This window comes from Actinia tenebrosa, unplaced genomic scaffold, assembly GCF_029948245.1.
Source record: "Actinia tenebrosa isolate PJP-AT-01 unplaced genomic scaffold, QUT_ActTen_1.0 PGA_scaffold12__29_contigs__length_12842862, whole genome shotgun sequence".
NCBI lineage: Eukaryota > Metazoa > Cnidaria > Anthozoa > Actiniaria > Actiniidae > Actinia > Actinia tenebrosa.
The window spans coordinates 6,202,522-6,228,075 of record NW_028292572.1 but is presented as its reverse complement, the minus strand read 5'-3'; the positions used below and the strand labels follow the sequence as shown (position 1 = coordinate 6,228,075).

Genomic DNA, 25,554 nt, shown 5'->3' with positions numbered 1-25,554 from the left:
ATTACTCTCTATTGTTGCCAGCCTTGCCAGTCACATGTAGTATTATCATCTGAGCCGCCAAAAATAATCGAATTTAAAGCTTCTGCGATTTAAAAATGCAACAGTCTCAAAGCAACTTCACAAAAATGAACTTTGATTTTAAAATTTAGTTCAAAAAAGTCGATTTGAATGAGTTAATTGTTCCATTTTTGGCTCCATTAAATCAATGAAAAGCCAGCCAGTGTCAGACGGGTACCAGTATGCATTATGACACCAGGGCCAGCCCCCGTCAGATTAATTGATTCAAATCAAAAAACTTTGCCTTTGTTTCTTTGTTCTTGTTTTTTAAAATAAGTTGTTTGTCAGCGAGTTTTGTTTAACAACCTCATCACGTAGGACTGGTAGTTTCATTATTGGCGAGAAGTTGGCAAGTTGGCTATCAGAATAATACACTTCTTGAGATATTTTTTTGTAAATATCACTGATGCCTAAATTCATATTAATTTTCTTAAAAAAAGGTCACGATACTCTCTGACTAAGACCGATACAGTTTTGTCAAAGACAAAATGGCTGCTAATATGTGTAATCCAGTCAATTTTTAATACGTACGAATTGATAGTTGTAAATAAAATGAACGTTTTATGAAGAGTGGTTTAAAACATCTAATAAACTTTTGAATTAGTGGCATTTTAAAAATTTGGATAGCCAAATGTTATCAGAACAGTACTCTATCAGGAACTATTATATTTAAGAAAGGAGCAAGAAAGGAGACTTTCATATAGTTGTCATGGGATACCTTTGTCACGCAACCGTCTCACCCTACCCCCCTCCCCCCATAAAAAAAGAATAAGAAAACTCTTGATAAAAATAAAATGGTAAAATAAATGTTAAGAAGATGTCCAGAAGCTTTGTAACCTATTTGTAACCTTTGCACCGATGTTTTCCCCCTTTTCCCCATTCAATGAAAACCAAGCTTGGGCACCCTTTGGTAGTGATTTTGAAATCAATACTGTTGGGTTTCCTGTGTTCTGAACAAAAATAAATTTTTAAAAACAAAAATGGCGGACGGAATCTCAGAAAAAATTCCATCAATTACAATAAAATGGAGCGGAAAAGACTATGTTATCGATAACCTTGAGCCTAATGATACTATTGGAAGACTTAAAGACGTTATTAAAGACAAGACTGGCGTACTTCCTGCAAGACAAAAGCTTTTGGGGCTAAAATTTAAAGGTAAAAATATTTGGATTGCAAAAAAAGTACTTTTAAAAAGTACTAGTAACAAAGTACTTTTGATTACTATTTAGTAAGTACTTTTTCGTAGTTTTGTATTATTTTAGATATAGTTTACGCTAAATTATTTGTTTTGAAGACTCATTTTAAAATAACATACTGCAGTAAAACTTTGTTGACAACAGCTGGGTACCTTAACTAGGATTTTTAGAAGGGGGTTACTGCCGTGCTGCGATGCCACAGGAAACTCTTACTTTAGTTTTTGATATTCTGTGAAAATAAAGATTTGTACAACTCATTGTTTAATACTCCCCTTTACAGTTCCTGGTGCCATCTTGACAGGTAGCCGTGCCTTTGCATTAAAGCAAGAGGAAGATTGAGCTGGCAATGATAAAGACCTTTTTTAACACCTTGGACAATTATTCACGTCTCTATCATTGTGAGCTCACCACTCATCTAGTTTCAATGCAAAGGCACGGCTACCTTTCAAGATGGCGCAGGGAACTGTGAAGGGGACTATTGGTTTTCTTACTGCTGCGAGTTAAGAAAATAAAAGCTAGCAACTGATTAATTTTGATTGACTACTGAGCTCAACTTGGTAGAATATGAAATATTACAGTAAAAGGCAGGAAAATGATTTAAAAAAGGAATCTAAAAGTGACTAAATAATATTTAGTATTTGAAAGCTTTAAGCAAACTAAGTAAAAGTTTACCCGGATAAACATTCTCAGTTATAATCACCTTTTTATGTACAAATATCAAGGTGATTATAGTCACACACCCAACTAACCTCCTTGAATATTTCCCCTGCCAAGGGTGGAGTAGTAGTACAGTACTTGCCTCTCACGTCTGGATTCTCTGTTGCTAATAGTCAATAACTGTGCACCAGACCCCTCTTACCACCCCGGTTATTACACAGGTAAATCACCAGATGAAAACACAAAGTTAAAAGCTTTGAACCTGAAGCCAAACAATAAGATCATGATGATGGGCACAAGAGAAGAAAAACTGGTATGTATTGTATATCTATCTCATATCCTGAGTTTATAAATTCTAGGTAGAATAGGATAGTTTATGCTTTTTTAAATATTTAGGCAGATGTTCTCAAGCCATCAGAAGAATTGGTTAATAATGAGGTTGTCAATGATTTTGATGTTGAAGAAGATGAAGTAATGGTGGAAAACAAGTAGGACATTCATAAGCCTTCCTTCCTTCCTTTCTTCCTTCCTTCATTTTTTCCTTCCTTCCTTGCTTCCTTCCTTGCTAGGATCCTTGCCTCCTTCCTTCCTTCCTTCCTTCCTTCCTTCCTTCCTACCTTCCTTGCTTCCTACCTTCCTTGCTTCCTACCTTCCTTGCTTCCTTGCTTCCTTGCTTCCTTGCTTCCTTGCTTCCTTGCTTCCTTCCTACCTTCCTTGCTTCCTTCCTTGCTTGCTTCCTTCCTTCCTACCTACCTTCCTTCCTTCATTCCTTCCTTCCTACCTTCCTTCCTTCCTTCCTTCCTACCTTTCTACCTTCCTTCCTTCCTTCCTTCCTACCTTCCTTCCTTCCTCCCTCCCTCCCTCCCTCTCTTCCTCCCTTCCTTCCTTCCTTCCTTCATTCTTTTCATACATTCATGCACTCTTGCTTTCATTCAATCATTCACTTATTCATTTTATCTAGTATTCATTTATTCGTTATTTATTCATTACTTATCCATTATCCATTTATCCATCCATTCATTCACTCATTTGCTCCATTCTATCATTCATGCAGGATTGTATAAAATTGCATGATTCAACTGATTCATCTATTTTTATTTCAGAGAAGAAAATTTGTCCAAAATAGCCAAAAGAGTATCAGACTACAAGATCAATGTCCTCAATGAACCAGACGAAAACAAGAAACTACTTGTTCTTGATGTTGACTACACTTTATTTGGTAATGATCGTTTTTAAATTAATTTTGCAAATAGAAAGGGGAAAAATGGGTACAGAAATTGTGTAGAAAAGTTTTGCAATAAAGATATGTATTTTTTTGCTACCCTAAACTTTGTGTGCATTCTGATTGGCTGTTGGAGGAGGCGGTATTTTCTATCTTTGACCATAGTCTGGTAATCCTGGGATATCAAAAAAATGATAGATACATAACAAGACAAAAAGTAAATTGGAAAAAAATACTGTAAATAAGTCACTTATGTACTATGATCTGGGTATAGGGAAAAAACTTTGCTCTCAGACATCCTGACTGCCAAACAACCTCTATTTCTCAACCTTTGTTCGAGCAGGGGTGGATTCAAGGGGTGTCCTGCAATGCACCAGACAACCCCCTAATGCCATAATTACCTAAGCTTTTTTGAAGCAAAAGAATCATTTTCGATATATCTCTATACACATTTCTTTATTTGGGACACCCACTTAACAAATTCCTGAATCTGCCCTGGTTGAGAATGATACTACTTCACAGTATCTTTCAGAGGTATTTTTGAAAATTTCTTACTAGCATGCTTATCCAATACCTCGGAGTCCCCCCTCTCCTCAATGTATAACACCCTCTATTACAAAGCCCTCGCTATGCCCAAGTTTGTGTTTATTCAAACCACTGAATTAACATTTTGCCAATTTTCTTCAACAGACCACAAATCGTCTGCAGAATATGGATACGAACTAATGCGTCCATACCTCCATGAGTTTTTGACATCTGCTTTTGAAGATTACAACATCATTATCTGGTCTGCAACAAGTATGAAGTGGATTGAGGCCAAAATGAAAGAACTGAATGTAACAAATAATCCAAACTATAAGATATGTTTTCTATTGGACAGCAGTGCAATGATTACTGTTCAGGCTCCTAAATATGGAGTGATTGAGGTAAAGGATTATTAATGTGGAAATGAAGGATTATCTCTTTATTTTCATTCAAGGGATGATCGATACCCTCAAACAACCTCTAGGGTGATGTAATTCAGGGAACAGCTAATTCACAGATCAAACCCTGAAACAACCTCTGGGCTGATCTAAGTCAGGGCATGGCTAATTCACAGATCAAAACTGAAACAACCTCTGGGCTGATCTAAGTCAGGGCATGGCTAACTCACAGATCAAACCCTGAAACAACCTCTGGGCTGATCTAAGTCAGGGCATGGCTAATTCACAGATCAAAACTGAAACAACCTCTGGGCTGATCTAAGTCAGGGCACGGCTAACTCACAGATCAAACCCTGAAACAACCTCTGGGCTGATCTAAGTCAGGGCATGGCTAATTCACAGATCAAAACTGAAACAACCTCTGGGCTGATCTAAGTCAGGGCATGGCTAACTCACAGATAGAACCCTGAAACAACCTCTGGGCTGATCCAAGTCAGGGCATGGCTAACTCACAGATTGAACCCTGAAACAACCTCTGGGCTGATCTAAGTCAGGGCATGGCTAACTCACAAATCAAACCCTGAAACAACCTCTGGGCTGATCTAAGTCAGGGCATAGCTAATTTACAAATCAAAACTGAAACAACCTCTGGGCTGATCTAAGTCAGGGCATGGCTAACTCACAGATAGAACCCTGAAACAACCTCTGGGCTGATCCAAGTCAGGGCATGGCTAACTCACAGATAGAACCCTGAAACAACCTCTGGGCTGATCTAAGTCAGGGCATGGCTAACTCACAAATCAAACCCTGAAACAACCTCTGGGCTGATCTAAGTAAGGGCATAGCTACAGCTGTAATTTACAAATCAAAACTGAAACAACCTCTGGGCTGATCTAAGTCAGGGTATGGCTAACTCACAGATAGAACCCTGAAACAACCTCTGGGCTGATCCAAGTCAGGGCATGGCTAACTCACAGATTGAACCCTGAAACAACCTCTGGGCTGATCTAAGTCAGGGCATGGCTAATTTACAAATCAAAACTGAAACAACCTCTGGGCTGATCTAAGTCAGGGCATGGCTAACTCACACATCTAATTGGAATTTTGGTGTTTTGTGGAGGGATCAGGAAAACCAAAGAACTTGAAGAAAACACCAAATCAAGGTGTTTCAATCAAATCCCAGAGTCAAACTCAACTCCCTTGCAAATTGTGAATATTGTGAGTCCTTCAGAATCAAAGACCCCGACCCCCCCCCCCCCCCCCCTCCAAAGATTAAGAAGTGAGTAATGAAATGATGTTGAAATATAAATTAATACTTTTTTAGACAAAGCCATTGGGAGTTATCTGGGGCAAGTACAAGTGCTTTTCTAACAAAAACACAATCATGTTTGATGACTTAAGAAGAAATTTCCTAATGAATCCTCAATGTGGATTGAAGGTAAAACCTGCATAAGATGTGACACATTTAGGAAAAATCCTTTCCTTAAAGTATCAGGGTACCCCAAAATTGCTATGAAGATTGATTTTTAAGTTATTACATTTTGTGAGAGAATACACAATAAGCTCCAATAGCATTTCTTAATAGCGAGAAATAAACGAAAAACCACTTCTTGACTAGTTTTCCATTTATTGTTGACATCGCTTGTCAAGAATCTGTCGTTACGTCTTGTTATGTCATTCAATTATAAGGTCTTGTGCTATTAAGAGTTGAATGCACACTGGTCGCTAGGGGTACCCTGACTACTTTGATGATACATCGGTCATTTTTGATAGCAAGACATAATGGGGCATCCAGGTGGAAAATAAAGCTTTTCTTCAGTAATGACGATGATTGGATGAATTGAGACAGCGGCACATCAATCACCTTTACTCATAAAAGAAAGACAAAACATGAAACTCTATATATTTTCTAGACTGCGAGCTAAGTCCCTCTATTTCCCTTAGTCACTGTCCGTCTGTCTGTCCATGTCGATTGGTTGAGGAAGATTGGTTACAAGTCAAAAGTCCCTGGGGGAGGGGGCTGGGGAGGGAGGGACGAAAGAAAAATAGAATATAGAATATTTTTCTTTCGTCCCTCTCTCCCCAGCCCCCTCCCCCAGGGACTTTTGACTCGTAACCAATCTTCCTCGACCAATCGACACGGACAGACAGACGGACAGTGACCAAGGGAAATAGAGGGACTTAGCTCGCAGTCTATATATTTTCCATCATCTTTGCTTTGTTTAGATGGCTGCTGCATCATCAAAATAGTCCATAGCACTTTACTCACTGTCACACCCCACCCCCTCCTCTTAAATTGAAGTAAAGATGTTCTATGATTTTTTTTCCAGATTCGACCTTTTCGTGAAGCACATTTTAACAGAGACAAAGACAAGGAGCTTTTAAAACTGAAAAAATACTTAAAAGACATTTCAAAACTGGATGACTTCAAATATCTGAATCACAAGTACTGGGAAAGGTAAATATATTTTTTTTACAATTTGCAAATCTGAGAAAGTTACTGTTGTAAATTTGAGGGGAGGGGATGGGCTACAGCTCCAAATTTTACTCAATTAATTTTTCAAATTTTCAAACAATTTTCAGTAATTTTCTTTAATATAAAGGACAATGGCCTGGGGGGGGGGGGGTACTCTGCCAGATTTGTGTATGGGTGATCTGCTGGGATTCTGAAAGGGGTACCCTGTTTATGACAAAAAAACTCAAAATTGTAGACCCTGTTTATGACAGAAGATATAAATAATTAAACTGAGTTCCTGTTTCAATTATCATGTCATCTCGCGTATCGTTTTTTTGATGACCATAATAATATAACCAGTTTCAGTCAATACGAAAGTAGAACCCTGAATATGACAGGAAACTCAGGAAGAACTTGGAATTCGAGTGAAATTGCACACCCTGTTTATGACAAGAAGCTCGAAAAACCATACCCTGTTCAGCGGATCATCCCCATATAGTCCATATATGGGAGTACTTCCCCCGGACAATGGCTTTTAAGTAATACATAAAACAGTATTTATTTTGCAAGTTGGGGTGATGTCAGGCTCTCAGCATGTTATAATTCGATATTTTACACATATATTGTAAGAGCATTGAGATGTCATGTAATGCGCGTTTAAGAATATAAAAATATTAAATACAAATTAAAATATTATATTAATAGTAGTACACACACACTGTTTAGTACTAAATAGAAGTGATGAAACAATCAAAAACAATTATAGACTTTGCACTATTTTATACTATTTAGTGCAAAACATTCAAGTACTGTCTTACAGATTATTTCTGAGCGATCCAACAAAATGCTGTTATTATTTGCTTACATCATCAGCACTGCCATATTTGTGGTATTTAGCAAAGGATTTCATATTAACTCCCTTTGTTATGCCACCAAAATGGCAGCCAATTGTATTTGTCTCTTGACTCTCTTGGGAATGCTTGGAAACCATTAATTTGGACTATGAATGAAATTTTGCTCTTAATTTTTTTCAGCTACAGATCCAGATGACTCAATCAATGATGATACACCAGTTGAAAGATCAGTGGATTGACACAATCCATTAATTGTATATATTGACACTATATCTTGATTAAATCCACACATTTTAATTCCAGCATCATGTTTGAGATATCATGTCCAGTAGGGCCCGATTGTAGGAAGTGTGGATAGCACTATCTGTCAGGGCCTGGTTGTACAAAGCGAGAATAGCACTATCCAATGAATAAATCTTATTCAGTGGATAAATTTATTGGATAACAGCATCGACTTATCTACTGGATAAGAATTTATCCACTGGATAGCTCTAGTCACCCTTCATACAGCCGGGCCATGATAAATCTTGTCCAGTGGATAAATACATTGGATAACAGCATTGACTTATCCACTGAATGAAGATTTATCCGTCAGATAGCGCTATCCACCCTTTGTACAATGAGGGGTCTCTGCCATTGGGGGCAATGCACCATTCTTTCTACTCATAAATACAAGTACGCCTTTCATCTTTTATCATTTTTCTTAGGGGTGGTTTTCCATCTTCACTAGACCACTGAAGTTGCTAAGGGGCTGAACAGCAATTGGGGCGTTGCCCTGTGTTAAAGTCTCCGTTATTTTCTATTGACAAAATATTAATGAACTAAACTAAACTAACAGGGTTTACAGCCATTCTAATCGCCCTCTAGCAATTATTTTTCTCGTGATGAAGTAGATTTTGGTGGACGTCAATCAAAGTGTTTTCATGACATTCTATAGGCACGTGCCCTTATAGTTTTTTACCGACAATGCTATGGAAATGCCTTGTGATTGACGTCCACCAAAACCTTCTTCGTCGTGAAAGGGTGATTTCCTGAAATGTGATTCGGCCACCAGTTTTATGTTTTTGTGAATCATGAAATGGCTATTTCCATAAATTTGTTTTGTGACATGTGATTTGACCAATATATTTTCCAGGAAACATGATTCGTACCTCCCTCCCCTTTACCACCCTGGCCTAACTTTCCAGACTATTTATACATTATAAAATTCAAGCACCTATTAAACATTCAAATTTCAAAATTAATTACATTATGTCATACTAGCTTGATATCATAGTCAAATTATGAAAATCCCTGTAAACATAAAATCATATTAGTGATATCAGTGATGTATTATTGCTGTTTACTGTAGTGATTAGCAATGACAAGTTTTTTGACAATGCTAAAAAATGTCAAAATAGACCTTTCCTGAATTCATATAAGAACATGCGTAATAGGTAAATTACCAGCCTTGTATGAAACCCGGGGGGGGGGGGGGGGGGGTACTCCGCCAGAATTTGGGTAGGGGTGTTCCGCTGGGATTCTTAAAGGGGTTCCCTGTTAATGACAAAAAAAATCGTATTTGTAGACCCTGTTTATGACAAAAGATATAATTAATTGCACTGAGTTCCTGTTTCAATTATCATGTCATCTCACGTATCATTTTTTTACAACCATGGTAACCAGTTTCAGTCAATATGAAAGTAGAAATCCTGAGTATGACAAGAAACTCATGAAGAATTTGGACCTTGAGTGAAATTGCATACCCTGTTTATGACAAGAAGCTCGAAAAACCATACCCTGTTCAGCAGATCATCCCCGTATGGTTCATATATGGGAGTACCCTCCCCCGGGTATGAAACAACTGAAGAAGAGGGCCAATGGCCTTTCCACGGTTTCTAGTTAAGCTGGCTCTTTTTTTACGTGACTTGAAGTTGTGAAAGACCCATTTGGCACTCTTCTTCAGTCTTTTCATACAAGGCTCATAATTTACCTATTGCGCATGTTCTTATATGATTTCCGAGCCCATCCCACATGGCTTACAGCCTGGTCTTTCCTGAATTCACTTGAGCGAGCATGAAAAAGGGCTCCCATTCTAGGCTGGACTTGATGTGTTCATTGATTTTCTGTATTTTATAACAGGTCCAACCACCATTTCATAATGACTCAAGGAAATTCAAGAAGGGTTTATTGAAATGGAGTGAATCAATCAATGAGTTCACCTATAAGGTGAAAAATAGAAATGTTTTCTACTAACACACAAATTCCCATTCCAAACAATTTCTTCAATTCTCATTTCATTTTACAAAATGTCCAGTAAAAAAATCTCTCTAATGCCTGTCTTTGTCCATGAGCAGTTTAAAACTGTAATAAAGACGAGATCTTTGCCTCCAGGTTTATAGTAATGACAAGAATTTATTTATAAATACAGTCATTAGGATTCATGGTTATCTGTGTCATCCACTCTCATAGATCTTCCAGTAAAACCTCGTTTGTACCCTTGATCTCGGTCAAATATAGTCTTGGGAACTCCTTGGCGATACTGTAGCTTGTCAACCTCTGTTTTATCGAGTAAGTTATCCAATTGTCTGTTTGATCGTTCCTCAAGGGTGCTCTCTCGACTCTGCTGCCATTTGTCTTGATTTCTAAAGCGTGTTTCAAATACATATCCAATGGCTCCTACAGTGAGTGCAAAGGGGAACACGAGATAGGGTGCATACGCTCTGGCACCAGCCATAATTAACGGCCAAACCATCGCGATTAATCACAAAAAAATCCTCCAAAGATCCACTTGCTTGATATTTCCTTCTGATCGAAATTATTGGGACAAATCTGAGTCCAAAAATATAAATTTCAAACTAACAAAGTTGAAACTTTTAGCTAAACTTATGCAAGAAAACCTTGTAGCTCGATTGTAGCTCTCAATCCCCCGCTTCCACAGGTAGCCAAATTCTAATTAAAAAAGAATTTTTTAAATTTTATTTCTTATAAAGAATTTTTTATAATAAAATATTTAGGGAAGACCACAAAAGATTCCCGCACTTAATAATATTATCTAAGGCTTTTATGGGTTAAATGAACCTAATTTTGTCAGTTGATTATGAGTGATGAAAAAATATTGGACTTGGGTTTCCTGTGGAAGTAGTCCTCAGTCTTCCAACATATTTGAAAGTAACGCCTGATCGAATACTGTTTTCTACGTGTCAAAATATTTCATGTTGTTTTGTTGGTAAAATAATTTGTAAATGTCGCATGAAATCGAAAAATGAGGATGAAAATCATCACTCCAAGAAACTTAGTCGTATTTTCTATGTTTATGGGGTTTTTAGGGCTAATTTGGATAGTATTACACTGTTCAAAAGGTATGATATTCGTACTCTGTGTATTTTCATTGTTTTCATTGTCACACTGTGTTTTCATATGTTTTAAATAGGATTCTTTAGGTTTTAAAAGAGGGATCCCTGACTCACTGCTTACTGATTTCAAGCTATTGAACATCTTCCCTCTGTAGGTTTTTTCTGGAGTCATAAATGGACTTCATTGATTGGACTACACGTATACTGACTAACTGGTTAGAGCTGTGCTCTGGGGTCATACATGGACTGTATAGCACCTGCCAGAGGCGCCTTCACATGCTTACAGTTCAACCCCATTGAGCTGCGACACTGCTGTCCTTGCAGTGATGATAAGCAATGACAAGTTTTTTTTGTATTGATGGTTTTTCGGTCGCCATGTTGGATGAATTTAACAAAAGATTCGTCATTAGCCTCTTTTGTTATGTCATCCAACATGGCTACTATGTCTTTTATTATTTCATTCTCTTGGGAATTATGGTGAAGCAGCAATAGCAGCTGCTAGAGGCACCTTGACATGCTTTCAGTTCAACTGCTGTACTTGTACCCTGTGAGCAGAGATTCCCTTTTCTATCCCGCTAGGGCGAGAGGATAGAAAAGGGAATCTCTGCTCGCAGGGTACTGTACTTGTGGTGCTGATTAGCGATAACAAGTTTTTTAAAATTTATTTATTTGCACTGCATGTGTTCTCAGTATTTTTTAACTTTGTTCAAATAATTCATATCGACAGATCCACAGTGGTCCCAGGAATTCAGTCGACAAATATATGACTCAAATTTACAAAGTATGAAGGCCAGAGAACTTATGATTAAGAAGAAAGAAAAATATATAATGGAAAAACTAAAAATACTTGGGATTGCAAATAAGAATTTCTTTTCAGAGACTGTACCAGTTATTTTTATCCTGACTCCTACTCATACGAGACTAACTCAAAAAGCTGAACTTACGAGATTGTATCAGACATTGCTACATGTTCCAAGAATACACTGGATTGTTATTGAGGATTCAAATGAAAAGACTGACTTGGTCAAAAGATTTTTGAAAAGGTGCTTGATTACATACACTCATCTTAATATCAGAACAAGGAATGAGTTGATACGAGGGGAGAATGATCCAAGATGGTTGAAGAATAGAGGAGTTGAGCAAAGAAACCTTGCAATTGAATGGATTAGGGACAACTTTGATCCTCAAAATGGAGATGGTGTTGTTTACTTTGCTGATGATGATAATACTTATGATTTAAGAATATTTGAAATGGTAAGTTCCTGTGATTGAAGGTTCAAGTAAATCCTTGAAAAGTCCATTATTAAGGAATGCAAAAAATCCTGAAGTTACTATAGTCTCTATTGCAGACATCTCATATTCTGTCTTTTCTTTTTTTGGGGCTTTCAGTGGATCAATATGTTGGATCAAATTATTACAGAGACAGGTAGCCCACAAATAGAAAAATTCACATAAGAAATAAGGGACGTCAGAGGTGGAGGCTAATAAGTTTATTCCTCTTTGAAAATGACAGTCAACAATGAAGCTTTGTAATGATCACCTGAGCAGCAGCCCTCAGGCTTTGGGGGGATTGGGGCAAGCGGCAAGGGGAGTAAGGATAATGGAAGAGGGAGGAGGGAAGGGAGAGAAGAGACGTTAGGTCTTGTCAAATCAGATTCTATGTACATTCAAATTCTAAGCAGAGAATATTTGCAAAAAACTGGGCTTTGGATGCATGCCCTCTTCTCTCCCCTTCCCCTCCCCCCTCTTCCCTAATCCTCACACCCCTTGGCCCATTCCCCCCTCCCCCCAACACCCACTCCAATTGCTTCAATACCTCCAATACCAGAGGGCCGCTACTCAGGCTATTCACATGAGTTACAGTTTTTGGGTATCCCACCAGGTTACTAGTACTAGTCACACAAATAACAACATCCATCCATCTCTCCATCCTTACATTGTATTTGTTTATACTCAACTGTATTATACTTTCTAACAGATGAGGTACACCAGAAAGGTTTCGGTTTGGCCCGTTGGACTTGTAGGAGGTTTAAAATGGGAAGGCCCAATATGTAAGGATGGGAAAGTAGTACGTTTCCACACGGATTTTGAGCCAGAACGACCACTACCATTAGACATGGCAGGCTTTGCTATTAATGTCAAGCTTTTGATTAATAATCCTGATGTTAATTTGGATGTGTATGCTAAGAGAGGTTATGTTGAATCTTCCATTGTGGGGCAGCTGGTAAAAACAGAAGAATTGGAACCATTGGCAGATAATTGTAAAATGGTAAGATGTCAGAACATTTTTATTGTACAGTGTGCCCCATATTATAAGTTCATTTACGTGGCCTTAAAAGAAAGCTATACTTTGAGATGTCTTGGTTTTTGGCCTCTATTCAATAAAATTTCCAATGTTTCTGAGTACCTGCCATGGAGATTTAAGTCATCTTGAGTATTCTTTTTGTTCATAATAATAATGCCAAAACTACAAAAATGCTAACTCTAGTCAGTCTGACTATAAAGGCTTAATAGATGCTTTGCACCATCATGTGCCAGTGCCATAATCCAGCTTGGACTGCCTGTGAATAGATGGCAGAACAATAAAATCCCTTTGCTCTCGGGAATTGAATTCTTTCTCATGTAAAACCATTGTACTGTTCCTGCCATCTAACATGGCTGTCGTTATGTGATAGTGCAAAACCTCTATTGGATGTCAGATTTCTTAATAGTTTTAAAACGATTTTATGATTTAACTTATACATGTATCAATATGTAGATGATGGCTAGTAAACACTAGCGTGGACTGCGTCGGTGTTTCTAATGAAACAGTTATCGTAGATTGATAAGTTTTACACCGTAATTAAAAATAGGAACTGACGTTTCGGACGTTAGTCCTTCGTCGGAGTCAAACAAAGATTGACTCCGACGAAGGACTAACATCCGAAATGTCAGTTCCTATTTTCACTATGGTGTAAAACTTATCAATCTACGATAACTATACATGTATCAGCTAAGTGAATCAGATCTAGTATAGAGAAATCATGTTTAGACACCTCTCCCCATATAAACATATAAAAAAAAACATTTTCCAGCTCAAAAAAAAGAGAAAAAGAAAGAAAGAAAGAAAAGAAAAAAAGAAAGAAAGAAAGAAATCTTAATATCCTGTGCTATTTTGTCTTCAGGTTCTCGTGTGGCACACCCAGACTGCCACACCCAAGATGAAAAGAGAGAGAAAACTTCAAAAACTAAACAAAGGTTCAGACTCAAGAATAGAAGTTTAGCAAATAATGAAAGAAATACAAATATTTATGTACAAATGAAATATATATAATAAGATATAAAGATATAAAATAAAAGCCAGAGTTTTTCCACAGATGACGTCACGATACTCTAGTTTCAAGTTCTCTTTGCTCAGCCTTAGTCTTGGTCGTGCGTTATAATATATCAGCTATTCAACCAAAACCCGTGGCATTTTAATCAAATCGTATAGTTCCGTAGCACGTACATTCCTTAGGTACTGTACAATGAAGAATGCATTTGTACACAATCGAGGCTAAGACTGAGCAAAAACGAACTCGAAATGGGAGTATTGAAATGCGGAAAAGCCTAGCCCATTGCATACGCTAATATGCTGCAATATTATTTTGTAGTCTTGCTGTTTTCAATTTATGGAAGAACTATGGTTATTATTATTGTTTTCCGTGTAATGGAATCCTTCATTTGCAATGTTTCTCTGAATTTCGATCCCAAAAGGCTTTGTGATATCTATTTTTAGTAACCGTGAAAAATGCTAATAACCAATATAGGAAGACTTTATATTACAAATGAGACTTCTTTCCAATCAAATATTTCGTTAAAAATCGACCCCAAATTACTCTGACCAATCAGCAGTTTCGATATATTTCTGCTAGCAGGCCGCCTCGCGCACGCGTACATAGAGATTTATTTCCCGCCTTTTTTCAGCAACTTTTCTTGCCACTCGAAATCAAAATGGCGGTCCAAGCTCAGGACTGGTCTTTCAGTATTTTTGGAAGAAGATATCTTTGAATTTCAAAGGAACTACGAGATTTAAAAACTGCTTGAAGAACGAACAATGACCAGTATCCTTCTGAAGGATAAAAAGAGAACAGAAACTAAAAGAATGATGTTCTAAAATGCCGACTGCCTCAGTCAAGGAGTTTCTACTCGATGCAAAGTAAGACACATCATTCTGATTTTTTAAAACACTTTTATTAGACCCAAATGGTCATATAGGCCATTCGGCAGACTAATTAAACCTAACTAACAATTTTGAAATGAAAACGAGACTACTATAAGTGGTATGTATGGGCTTGAATTAAATTAAGTCTGCAGGCGGCTTGACTGGGCGGCTTAGTCAGGAAGGTTTATTCAGGAAGGCGGCTTAGTCAGGGAGGCTTAATAGTCAGGGAACACTGAGCGTTTAGCTCAGCCGCCCTCGTCAAACAGCGCTTAGCGCCACGGTGAGTTACATTTGCTCATGCGCACTACATGTACCCGGTTAGAAACCGGTTTTAAAACTGGTTTCGTTCGTCCACAATCGTAAATCGCGGAGTATGGCGGTGTATCAAAGGAAACACTCTACATCGGCAGAGTCTCCTTCCTCCCTGCCTGAAAGAAAGGAGAGAAAGAGAAGAGAGACTCTGCTAGAAGGGAATCATATCCGTTAAAGGTGTACGAGAGAAGTATGACTACAGATAACCCCAGTGGGTCAAAAGAATTGCCATGAAGTCATATTCTTCTGAGATCGCTCTTAGTAAACTTGAGTAGAAAGGACGCACGCAAAGAGTAATCCGGAAATACTCACAATAGCCTTTCTGCTCTCTCTTCTCGTGGTACCGGATTTTCTATCCTTATTACTGATCCAGTAAGGTCTTCAGTTGACCATGTATATCAACGGAAGACCTTATTGGATACTTGTAATAAGCAAGCTCAACCTGCTCTGCAAATCAGCGTCTCTCTTGTATTTATTAGCCTGACCGTTTCCATCCTTTTAAGGATGAAAAATACTGATCCAAAAAGGTCCTCAGTTGACCATGCATAACAATGGAAGACCTTATTGGATAAGTAATCTAGTTAGTAATCAATCAGTCTGCAAATCAGCATCCTTCTCGTCAAAACTTGTTGACTTGGCTTTCTATTCTTACCTTATTACTGACCCAGTAAGGCCTTCAGTTGAACAAGCAGGCAACGGAAGACCTTATTGGATAAGTAAGCAAGCTCAACCTGCTCTGCAAATCAGCGTCTCTTTTGTTAGTATTTATTGGCCTGGCTTTCCATCCTTATTGATCCAGTATATAAGGTCTTCAGTTGGCCATGCAAATCAAGGAGATCTTACTGGATAAGCAATCTAGCTTAATAATGACTGTCATTATATGATCCATGTTCACCTACACAAGACAACACGAAAACTAAAGCTCAAAGTTCCAACTAAAATAAGAGTCAGGTCTTCGTGCGTGTTTGTGACGTAATAATAAGAATATTTCATCATCTCCAGGAAATGCCAAATATGGTAAATGCATCTCTTGAAATACTAGCGCGAGGTATCGACGTTATTTTAGAAAATACCTAGCCTTGGTTGCCGGCGGTATGCGAAAAAAATCCGCAGACATCCGGCAAAGAAGGCTAGGAAGTACTATGAATTTGCATGGTAAATGCGCATAAATGCGCATCACTTGCTAAAAAAAATGTCGCTTGTCAAAAAAGTTAAAAAAACAGGGAAGAGTAAAATAGCGTATTTTAAAAATAATAAAATTATCATTTTCAATTGGATGGTGTACAATGTTAATAAAGAAGTATTCTGCGTAATAAACTATAATAAACTAGACTAAAAAATACAGCACACATGGCTTGATGGGTTACCTTGTAAATAATAAACTGAGTGAGGACTGGAAATGCATAGGTCGCCCGCAGTCTTTTAATCCAGCAGGCCTACCAGGTAGTCATTACGTGGCGTTCAAATATCGAAGGGGAATCCTCGTGAAATATACAAATATCTACGAAAAATCAATCCCTTGACGATCGACCACAAAACACTCGGCTTTTGTTGCAAATATGGATAAGTTACTTGTCGTGAAGTCTTGATACAAGCAGAACAGGTATTGCTCGCTTCAATATGGTTGGCAGGTAAGCTTTGCTAAAGATACAATAATATTTATTAATGAAAAATTAAACCTAGCTTAGTTTACTTTCATTGGTTTTTTTCGGTACGACGACCTAAGCTTACACAGTGTCCTTTACAAAAACGAATCAGTATTTTTATTTCCTTTTCTTTGTTCTTTTTTGATGCGTTTCTAATTCATTAAAAAAAGATAAATTTCTTATCAAGTTACTGGCATGGTACTCAACTGTCAAATCGAAATTATTTTGTCTAAGCTTTTTCCCCTACAAATATGTTAAATGAAAGAAATATAACCAAGGCAATGGAATGATTTTTCACAGCTAGTCGATTCCCAAGATCCGAACGGTTTTGATTCACTGAGATATACATGAATTCACTCGAGCGTTAGATAATACTTGTAAATAACAAAAAAAAACCTTCATGTGTTTCGTTTCAGAATTTCGTTTCGCTGGCTGGCTTTGCCATCTTTCATTCGAGTTCCATTCCTACACAGCACACATCAAGTCATTGACAACCAAACTGGAATAATAACTCGTTCAAGCTTTCATGCTACTCATCATAGCCATTTTAAGTACTTTATTCTATTCATTATCCTAATGATATTCCTGGTAGCTTTGTACTTCACTGTGGGTTACAGAAAACATCGTTCGTCATATCATAAACGCTTTAACCTTGCTGTATCAGAAGAGCACGTTTTGGATGCTAAATATCATTATGGGATTGTAATAGACTGCGGTAGTAGTGGCTCTAGGGTGTTTTTATATTACTGGCCTCCACATAATGGCAATCCTGAAGAACTATTAAAAATAAAACAGTTGAAAGATCCACGTGGAAACCCTGTCAGGAAGAAAATTAAACCAGGTAATTATTATTGATTTCATTTATTTTGATTCCTGCCATATCACTCTAAAGTACAGAATATATGTTAGTATGAGAATATATATAAACTATTGTACTGTGCTTATAAATGTACCTAGGGCTAGGGAGGGATAAATCTTATCCACTGGATCAATTTATTGGATAATTAACAGCATCAACTTATCCACTGGATAAGGATTTATCAGGGCCCTGTTGTACGTAGGGTGGATAGAACTATCAAACACATAAGTCCTCATCCAGTGGATAAGTCGATGCTGTAATCCAATAAATTGATCCAGTGGATAAGATTTATCCCTCGGATAGTGCTACCTACCCTTCATAAAACTGGGCACAGGTATTTTTAATCCATCTGTATGTAATACATGCACGTTTTTCTTATGTGTTCTTTTCACTGTAATCTCTAGGTATCTCAACCTATTCCACAAAACCTTTCAATGCATCTGAATATCTTGAACCTTTATTGGACTTTGCTGCTAGTCACATACCAAAGGAAAAACACCAAGAAACACCTCTGTATGTCCTGGCTACTGCTGGTATGAGACTGTTGTCAGTCAAACAACAAGAAGCTATTCTAAAAGACTTAACTGCTGATATACCTACCAAGTATGAATTTCATTTTACATCATCGCATGCTGAAGTTATCACTGGAAAACAGGAAGGTAATTATCTACCAAGTATTACAAAGTATTGTGCAAATTTGTGTGTTCCTTAGGTGCGAAATAGGTGGATGCGTACTGTTTATAAACATTTCACATTGTGATGTAAATGTGCCATCCATTTATTAAATGTGTACTTTATTCCATTTTTGCAACAAAGGTATCTACTCTTGGATTGGAGTGAATTTTGTGTTAGGAAGATTTGACCACTCACATGCCCATCAAGGTATGAAGTCTATCATGCAGTAATACAACTATATGTAAAACCAACTTTTCCAGTTAATTTAAAGGCCTAGGGCAAACGTCGAACTTTCCATGCACCGAACTTAATTACATCAAAGAATGCCGCTTCATTATCACCTGATATCCATTGTTTTTAATGAGTTCGGTGCATGGAAAGTTCGACGTTTGCCCTAGGTCTAACTTGTTTAACAGACCCCTTTAGCTTTAAAGAACCTAATGTTTTCCCATTTCAGACCATGTGTCATTCTCTCCTATGCTACAAGGGTTTTCTCCTGGTTCTCCAGTTTCCTCCCTCCGTAAAAATCGACATGTGGATTGAGCGCTGTGTGCATAGAACATTGTATGTAGTGGTAGTGTGTGTGAGTGAAAAGTGTCCCCAATTAGTGTGAAAGTGCTAGAATGACTATACGCTTATAAATATAAAGCTTTTATGGATACAACTAAAACAAAGAATCTTATTCTCCAGGGAATGACATCTGGTCTGAAATGGGAAAACATTGCACCTAGTCTAAAAGGGCTTGCTGTCATATTGGACCTATAAATAAACTATCCTTTTTGCCATAATTGAGCACTGTTTATTATTATCATTGTGGTTATATAACATCATGATAGCCACATATCAAACATTGAGTGTCTTATTTCCATTTGTCTGTTGTCTGCGAGGCAGACCCACGAGTTCGTATCATCCCTGTATCCTTCCTTGATTTTCCAAAGTTTTTCCTTTTTTACTTGCCTTTTTTTTTCTTTTCTTTTCTTCTTCAAAAATGTTCATGTCGAATTCATTGTGAAACGACGACCTTTTTGTTTGCCACTTTTCCGCACAATCCAAATATGGAATTGATCATACCATATGTGGAGTGAGCTTTCTCTACTCCAATTTCTACTTAAGTAACATATAGAGTAAAGCTTGATATGATTCATTATCATACTCATTCTCATTACAGTGACCAACATCATCATCGTTATTATAATGTTATTGCTTTAATAGAAAACCCAACCACAACAGGCGGCTCAGAAGCGCCTCGCAAGGCAACTGTTGGTGCTTTAGATATGGGAGGAGCCTCTGCACAAATTGCTTTTGAAGTCCAAAAATCTGTGAGTATCCAGTGGTAGAAATGGAGTTTGCTAAACTAGAGATATAGCCTGATGTTTACACCTAATTTAAGAAACGTAGTCAGGTTCGAGAAGGTCATATCATCAAAGCTAAGACCGAAAAGGATTTTGGGTACTCTGAAATGTGTATTATATTTGCATATAGACATGTAAAAATGCACAGTAGAGCAACCTAGATTAACAACATGCTAAAGCCATGATGCAAAAAATGTGCACAGGAAGGGAAAACTCAATACGCATGAAATTAGCATAATTGTTTGTCTTCCCATGCTTCCCTTGGGTCTTAGCTCCGATGATATGACCTTCTCGAACCCGACTACGTTTTTTCAATTAGGTGTATAATCACTGACACTTGGTTGTTTGAGCATCTGACAGACTGTTGTGCACGAGGTCATGGGCTCAATGAAGCACATAGAAAATAAAAAAGAAATCAGTTTTTTCTCAATGGAATTTGAATTTCTTTTGTATTTGCATGTTAGCCATCGCATCCAAGATAATTTTGAAAAGGATTCATTCCTGGCCAGACCATTTCTCTACACCTCTTTAGTCATTAGCACTAAGCAACATCGAAAGGGGTACAAGAAGTAGTGAGAATATAAACCTTGACAATAAATACCCTTAGTTTATAGGGATCTCTCAAGATTGTAAATTGGTTAAAAAGCAATCTGGAATTCCCAACTTAATGTAAAGCGCCTTTGGTGAAGGTTTCTTTACATGTTGCATAACTTAAAAATAACTTTGGATCATATGTGAATATTGTCAGCACAGAAGATAATCTGTAAATTGGTTAAAAAGCAATCTGGAATTCCCAACTTAATGTAAAGCGCCTTTGGTGAAGGTTTCTTTACATGTTGCATAACTTAAAAATAACTTTGGATCATATGTGAATATTGTCAGCACAGAAGATAATCTGATGCCGGAAAACGTGCAGACAAAGTCTGGAGAATAGGCCCTTTGCAACTCAGTAATCACGTGCTGATTAATTCACTGAGAGCAAATGAATGAACATCTTGATTCCCATGGGCGAAATATACTGGAGAGCAATCAAACTTTCTACAACTTGTTTCGAGAGATCGTAATAAAACTACATTTCGTAACATGCTGGTTACACATCTTTTCATTTAGTTTTTTACAAGTAGCTAAAAAGAATCACCAATTTAAAATAAATGAAAAAATTTTGCTCACCAGTAACCGTGACACGTGACCGTTAACTGCAAAGGGCCAATTTTCATATTGTGGTGACCTTGTGCTGATTGTATTCACATTGCCCATAATTCATTTCGAGCTTTATATGCAACATACAATATGCAACAAAATCTTTTCTTGAAAACCTTTTTTGAAATCGCTATATATACACTTATTTCAATAAAGTTAGTCACCTGAAAAGCTATAAAGCTGAGGCCGACAAGGATTATGGGTAGATTCATTTTACGCGTTCAACCGCTTGATAACTGTTCATAGACTTACAAATCTTTTACCGGTTACAGTCTCACCTCTTCTGAGCATCATCGAGCTTCAGTTTGTATTAAAAAAGCTTTGTATATATATGCTTTTTTGATATGAAAAATTTCCCATGATGCTCAGTAATCTCAGCTTTCTAGGTTTTTGGTGACTAACTTTATTGAAATAAGTATATATAGAAAGCGTGCTATATAAATCATAAATTATCATTATTTTATATATTTTTTATTTTAGACATATGTTCCATCAGATCTCTTGGCTGAAGTTAATCTAGGTTGTGACTCCCACGAGACTATTCACAATTACCGTGTCTATGTAGCTACCTTCCTTGGGTTTGGTGGCAACGCGGCCAGAGAAAGATATGTAGATTATGTACTGACAAATAGAACGGAGGATTATGATAAGTAAGTGATATAAGGGACCAGTCACGATTCCACCAATTTATAGGCAGGGAGAATAAAAGGGGCCATATATTTTTATTGAATAAAATTCAATGAATTCTGAATGCAAGGGCGGATCCAGCCAACATTTTAGGGAGAGGGGTCTAATTGAGTTTAGGGGGGTCTAATTGAGTTTAGGGGGGTCTAATTGAGTTAAGGGGGGTCTAATTGAAATTAGGGGGGTCTAATTGAGTTTAGGGGGGTCTAATTGAGTTTAGGGGGGTCTAATTGAGTTTAGGGGGGGGGGGCTAATTGGGTTTCTTCCATCAACACAACGGAAAACGATAAAAAAACATCTAATTCTTCAGTTTTTTTTTTTTTTTCCTGCTGAGGGGGGGTTAAGGTAGTTTTTGATTTCAGGCCTCTCGAGTGTAGAAGGGGGCAGGAGAAGGGGGGTGGGGGAGGTGGAGGGGGAGGGGGAGGGGGAGGGGGAGGGGGAGGGGGAGGGGGAGGGGAGGTGGAGAGAAAAAGTACGTCATCGTAACAAGCAAAGTAGACGCAAAGCAGAGTAGACGCAGCAAGTTAAGTCTCTTTGGATTAAAATGAAGCGGCGTAGCGTTAGTGCACTCAGCCGCTCACATTAGGGGTCTTGAGTTCGATTCCTTATTGAGGCTATATTAATGTAGTAGACAAAAAGTGTCTTGAGTCTCTCCCTTGATACAAGGAGTTTTTGTGGGTTCTTCGCTTTTATTTTCTCCACAATCCAACGCGCTAAATTAAATTTGCCAGAGTGGATATATTTCCACTCGAAAATTAGCCGAAGTATAAAAAGAACTACTATTAATGAATGACACTAACACTGTCGTGCGTTTTGCAGAACGTTAGGTGCTTACACTGATCCTTGTTTACCACTGGAATACCACGAAGAAAGTACCAATAGAGGAAGGAAATATCATTTCATAGGGACAGGAGACTTTCTTCAATGCAAAAAGAACATTTTCCCTTTACTAAACACCTCTGTGCACTGTTCCAAATCTCCATGTTCGTTTAATGGTGTGTATCAACCTCAAAATACCATTAAGGAATTCTATGGCTTCTCAGAGTATTGGTATTCTATGCATGATGTGTTGAGGATTGGAGGACATTATAAAGCAGATAAGATGACAAAAGCAGCCAAGGTTAGTTCTTTTTTGTTTGAAATACAATAGTCGACTTCACAGTTCCATTCACATTTGGAATGGACTCCCGAAAGACCCTCAAATGCATAGAGGACACAAAAATCCTTTACGGAAACTGACTTCGGTTTTCAATTGTATCATTTTAAAGACGTTTCACAATAGTCCCCTTCACAGTTACCTGCGCCATCTTGAGAGATAGCTGTGCCTTTGCATCAAAGCAAGACGAACGGTGAGCTTGCAATAACAGAGACTTGTGAATAATTGTCTAAGATGTTAAAAAAGGTCTCTATCATTGTAAGCTCACCGTTCGTCTCGCTTCGATGCAAAGACACGGCTACATTTCAAAATGGCGTAGGGAACTGTGAAGAGGACTATCAAACAATATTCTCAGTTCTCTATTGCTCAAGGCTAGCTTCAGTGTTATAAACTTATTTCAATAAAGTTACTCACCTGTAAAGCTACAAAGGCGAGAGCGACAAGGATTATGGGTAGATACATTCTACATGTTTCAACCGCTTGATAACTGTTGATGGACTTGCACATCTTTTACCAGTTACAGTAACACCTCTTCTGAGCATCCTCAAGCTGCAGTATGTATCAAAACAGGTTTTACTTGTTTGAAATGTATTGTTTCCCCATGATCCTCTGTGATCTCAGCTATATAGGCTGTTGGTGTCTAACTTTATTGAAATAGGTAAAACACTCAATAGTTTAAGATCTCTTGGTAAAAGAGTTTAATGGCCGCCAAGGTTAGTTGATTGTTTGAAAGAAATACGAGATTCTCAGTTCTCTGTTGACTTAATAGGCCAACTGAGTCAGTACTGGCTGAGTGTCTTGTAAGAAGGAAGTCCTTCAAACAAACCCTCATGGGGAGCCTGTTTCTTCTTTTAATTCGTATTTTATACTTCTAACTTTCATTGTGTTTTTCGAAGGATTTCTGCAGTACGAGATGGAATGTTCTGCGAATGAGACACACCAAAGGACTATATCCTTTTGCTGATAACCACAGGTTAAGGTAGGATTCTGTTCGTATTTGAAGATATACATTGGTTTTACTTTACTGGTTGTATTTGTGGAAGCGTTGCGACTAGTTCGACGCAACCCTTGAGATAACGAATTGTGATTTTAAAATCCTTCCTTGAAGGACTAACATGGAAATACAAAAGAACTACCACAAATTCCATCGAGAAAAAGCGTGATTTCTTTTGTATTTCTATGTTAGCCAAGATACGTTTAAGAAGGGTCCAATAAACAGCAAAGCCATTCACCTGACTATACGTTTGTGTTTTTTTAATTTTTGAGATGTTTTAATTTTTTAATTTTTACAATTTTTTTTTTTTTTTTTTTTTTTTTGCGCTTTGTTTAGATATCAATGCTTCAAATCAGCTTGGATGACCACCATGTTACATCAAGGATTTAAATTTCCTCTTTACTATGATGGACTTTACTCTGCCCAGTTCATAGAAGATAAGGAAGTCCAGTGGACTCTAGGGGCCATTTTATACCGTACCCGATTCCTTCCTCTAAGGTGAGTGGGTCATTATCAATATATACGGTTTTCTTACCAGGCTAGAAAATGATAGAACATCAGAAGTACATTACCAGATGGACACTCCTTGTTATGAACTTCTGAGAACATTTGTGGGTGAGCGGTAAACGCGTCGCGCCATGAGTGGGCAAAATGACCGGCCCTAAGCCTTTTTGGAGCTTGAAAGAACGTGGCGGTTAAGCGAAATTGTTTTTAAACCTTCCTTTCCATATTTCTGATTCTTGTAGGTACGTACATTATATTTTAGTCAACGGAAAAAGAAAAAACAAAACGGAAAAATTTTGGTTGAAGTAGCCTCGCAATGAAGGCCGTCGGCAAAACGACTAAACACGCTCTGATTGGCTGAAAAAATTCACCGCTTAGCTGTGTGTGTGGCGTAATACTCGAGAAAAACGATAACGTGTGCGTGCATGTCAATATGTTTTACAAGAATTCGACACCTTTGAATAAATTGAATGCGGCGATGTCTTTAAATATCGAAACATGTAGACAGTTTCTTAGCCTAAAATACACTAATAATGTGTCGTTCTCACGCTGTTATTTCTACAGGGAGATCCAGCACAACCATCTTCATTCACAGTATTCCAGTAGCAAAAGCTCGTATTATTTCTTGACCAGTTACGCCAGTGAAGTAGAGTTTCGTGTCGTCTTTATATTCTGCTGTGTGATCGTCCTAACAGCTATTATTCTTTTCTTCCGGCGATTGCGACGCATGAGCGGCAAGTCCTCCCACTCTTTATTATTATGGAGCCGCAGTCCCTCCAAGTCAGCGGTATACAGCATGGAGTTAATTCCCAGTAATGAGAATATCCCGGTTTGAGTTATCCTTCACTTTAAACCTTTCAATTCTAATATTAAAATCCCCTTTCTTCTTAGGTAATGCAAATACAAATAAATTTATATACACAGATCAATAAACTATTTAAAAGAAGAAAAAAAATTCTGTCCCGCCATTTTGGATACCGGCACTATTATTGAACTATTTGCCGCCGCACTATGGAAAACACATGCGAAGCTTTGAAAGTTATATTAATAATTGAGAAATTATCTTCAGTTATCGACACCGAAGTATTTCAATTGTTGTTCAAACCGTTTCGTTCCGAATAATTCCGAAATTTAGAGAGCTCAGAGTTTCGAAAGTTCTAATTCAGAGATGGCCAGCCGTTAAAGGAAAATAACTTAAATGATTTGCGCGAACCATTGGATTCAATCATTGCATGATAACTCCATTAAGGCCTCGTGCAAACTGGAAAGTAAAAATGAATTTCAAATTGA

The 25,554-nt window shown here is 37.7% G+C and overlaps 4 protein-coding genes and 1 long non-coding RNA gene across 7 annotated transcripts in view; 3 read left to right on the top strand and 2 right to left on the bottom strand.

Moving 5' to 3' along the window:
* The window catches only part of LOC116299034 (ubiquitin-like domain-containing CTD phosphatase 1), a 19,714-nt gene extending 12,048 nt beyond the window's left edge, over positions 1–7,666 (top strand). The window contains exons 1-8 of one of the 2 annotated variants that reach the window (XM_031707659.2): positions 94–1,212; positions 2,132–2,223; positions 2,307–2,398; positions 3,014–3,129; positions 3,823–4,058; positions 5,380–5,493; positions 6,386–6,513; positions 7,545–7,666. In XM_031707659.2, the coding sequence (XP_031563519.1) occupies positions 1,038–1,212; positions 2,132–2,223; positions 2,307–2,398; positions 3,014–3,129; positions 3,823–4,058; positions 5,380–5,493; positions 6,386–6,513; positions 7,545–7,560 (969 nt within the window). In that variant the 5' untranslated portion in view covers positions 94–1,037 and the 3' untranslated portion in view covers positions 7,561–7,666. Of the gene's footprint in view, positions 1–93; positions 1,213–2,131; positions 2,224–2,306; positions 2,399–3,013; positions 3,130–3,822; positions 4,059–5,379; positions 5,494–6,385; positions 6,514–7,544 lie in introns of those variants that run through there. The other variant, XM_089028163.1, reaches the window with a different exon arrangement.
* Positions 1–14,323, top strand: part of LOC116299039 (galactosylgalactosylxylosylprotein 3-beta-glucuronosyltransferase 3) — a 26,329-nt gene extending 12,006 nt beyond the window's left edge. Inside the window, exons 1-4 of one of the 2 annotated variants that reach the window (XM_031707666.2) lie at positions 10,431–10,705; positions 11,427–11,953; positions 12,678–12,968; positions 13,864–14,323. In XM_031707666.2, the coding sequence (XP_031563526.2) occupies positions 10,609–10,705; positions 11,427–11,953; positions 12,678–12,968; positions 13,864–13,962 (1,014 nt within the window). In that variant the 5' untranslated portion in view covers positions 10,431–10,608 and the 3' untranslated portion in view covers positions 13,963–14,323. Of the gene's footprint in view, positions 1–10,430; positions 10,706–11,426; positions 11,954–12,677; positions 12,969–13,863 lie in introns of those variants that run through there. The other variant, XM_089028162.1, reaches the window with a different exon arrangement.
* On the bottom strand, positions 9,498–10,242 carry LOC148912123 (small integral membrane protein 12-like). Its single transcript, XM_089028164.1, has one exon. It carries the CDS (start codon positions 10,096–10,098, stop codon positions 9,778–9,780), a length of 321 nt encoding a protein of 106 aa, XP_088884290.1. The 5' UTR covers positions 10,099–10,242; the 3' UTR covers positions 9,498–9,777.
* Positions 12,970–16,660, bottom strand: LOC116299040 (uncharacterized). Its single transcript, XR_004197407.2, has 2 exons — positions 16,562–16,660; positions 12,970–16,089 (listed from the first exon to the last, which is right to left on the bottom strand). It is a non-coding gene; the product is annotated as an uncharacterized LOC116299040 (long non-coding RNA).
* Positions 16,631–25,554, top strand: LOC116299038 (ectonucleoside triphosphate diphosphohydrolase 4). Its single transcript, XM_031707664.2, has 10 exons — positions 16,631–16,825; positions 17,257–17,681; positions 18,104–18,358; positions 18,516–18,581; positions 19,587–19,693; positions 21,407–21,576; positions 22,430–22,730; positions 23,663–23,745; positions 24,097–24,258; positions 24,829–25,554. The coding sequence occupies exons 1-10, from the start codon at positions 16,815–16,817 to the stop codon at positions 25,097–25,099; spliced, it is 1,851 nt and encodes a 616-aa protein (XP_031563524.2). The 5' UTR covers positions 16,631–16,814; the 3' UTR covers positions 25,100–25,554.

What these genes read in the sequence shown, in the direction of transcription:
- LOC148912123 (XM_089028164.1), bottom strand. Translation starts at nt 10,098, where the DNA reads ATGGTTTGGCCGTTAATTATGGCTGGTGCCAGAGCGTATGCACCCTAT.
- LOC116299038 (XM_031707664.2), top strand. An exon ending in CCACTCACATGCCCATCAAG is followed by an intron (nt 18,582 to 19,586) that starts GTATGAAGTCTA and finishes TTGCTTTAATAG; the next exon opens with AAAACCCAACCACAACAGGC. An exon ending in AGATGACAAAAGCAGCCAAG is followed by an intron (nt 22,731 to 23,662) that starts GTTAGTTCTTTT and finishes TGTTTTTCGAAG; the next exon opens with GATTTCTGCAGTACGAGATG.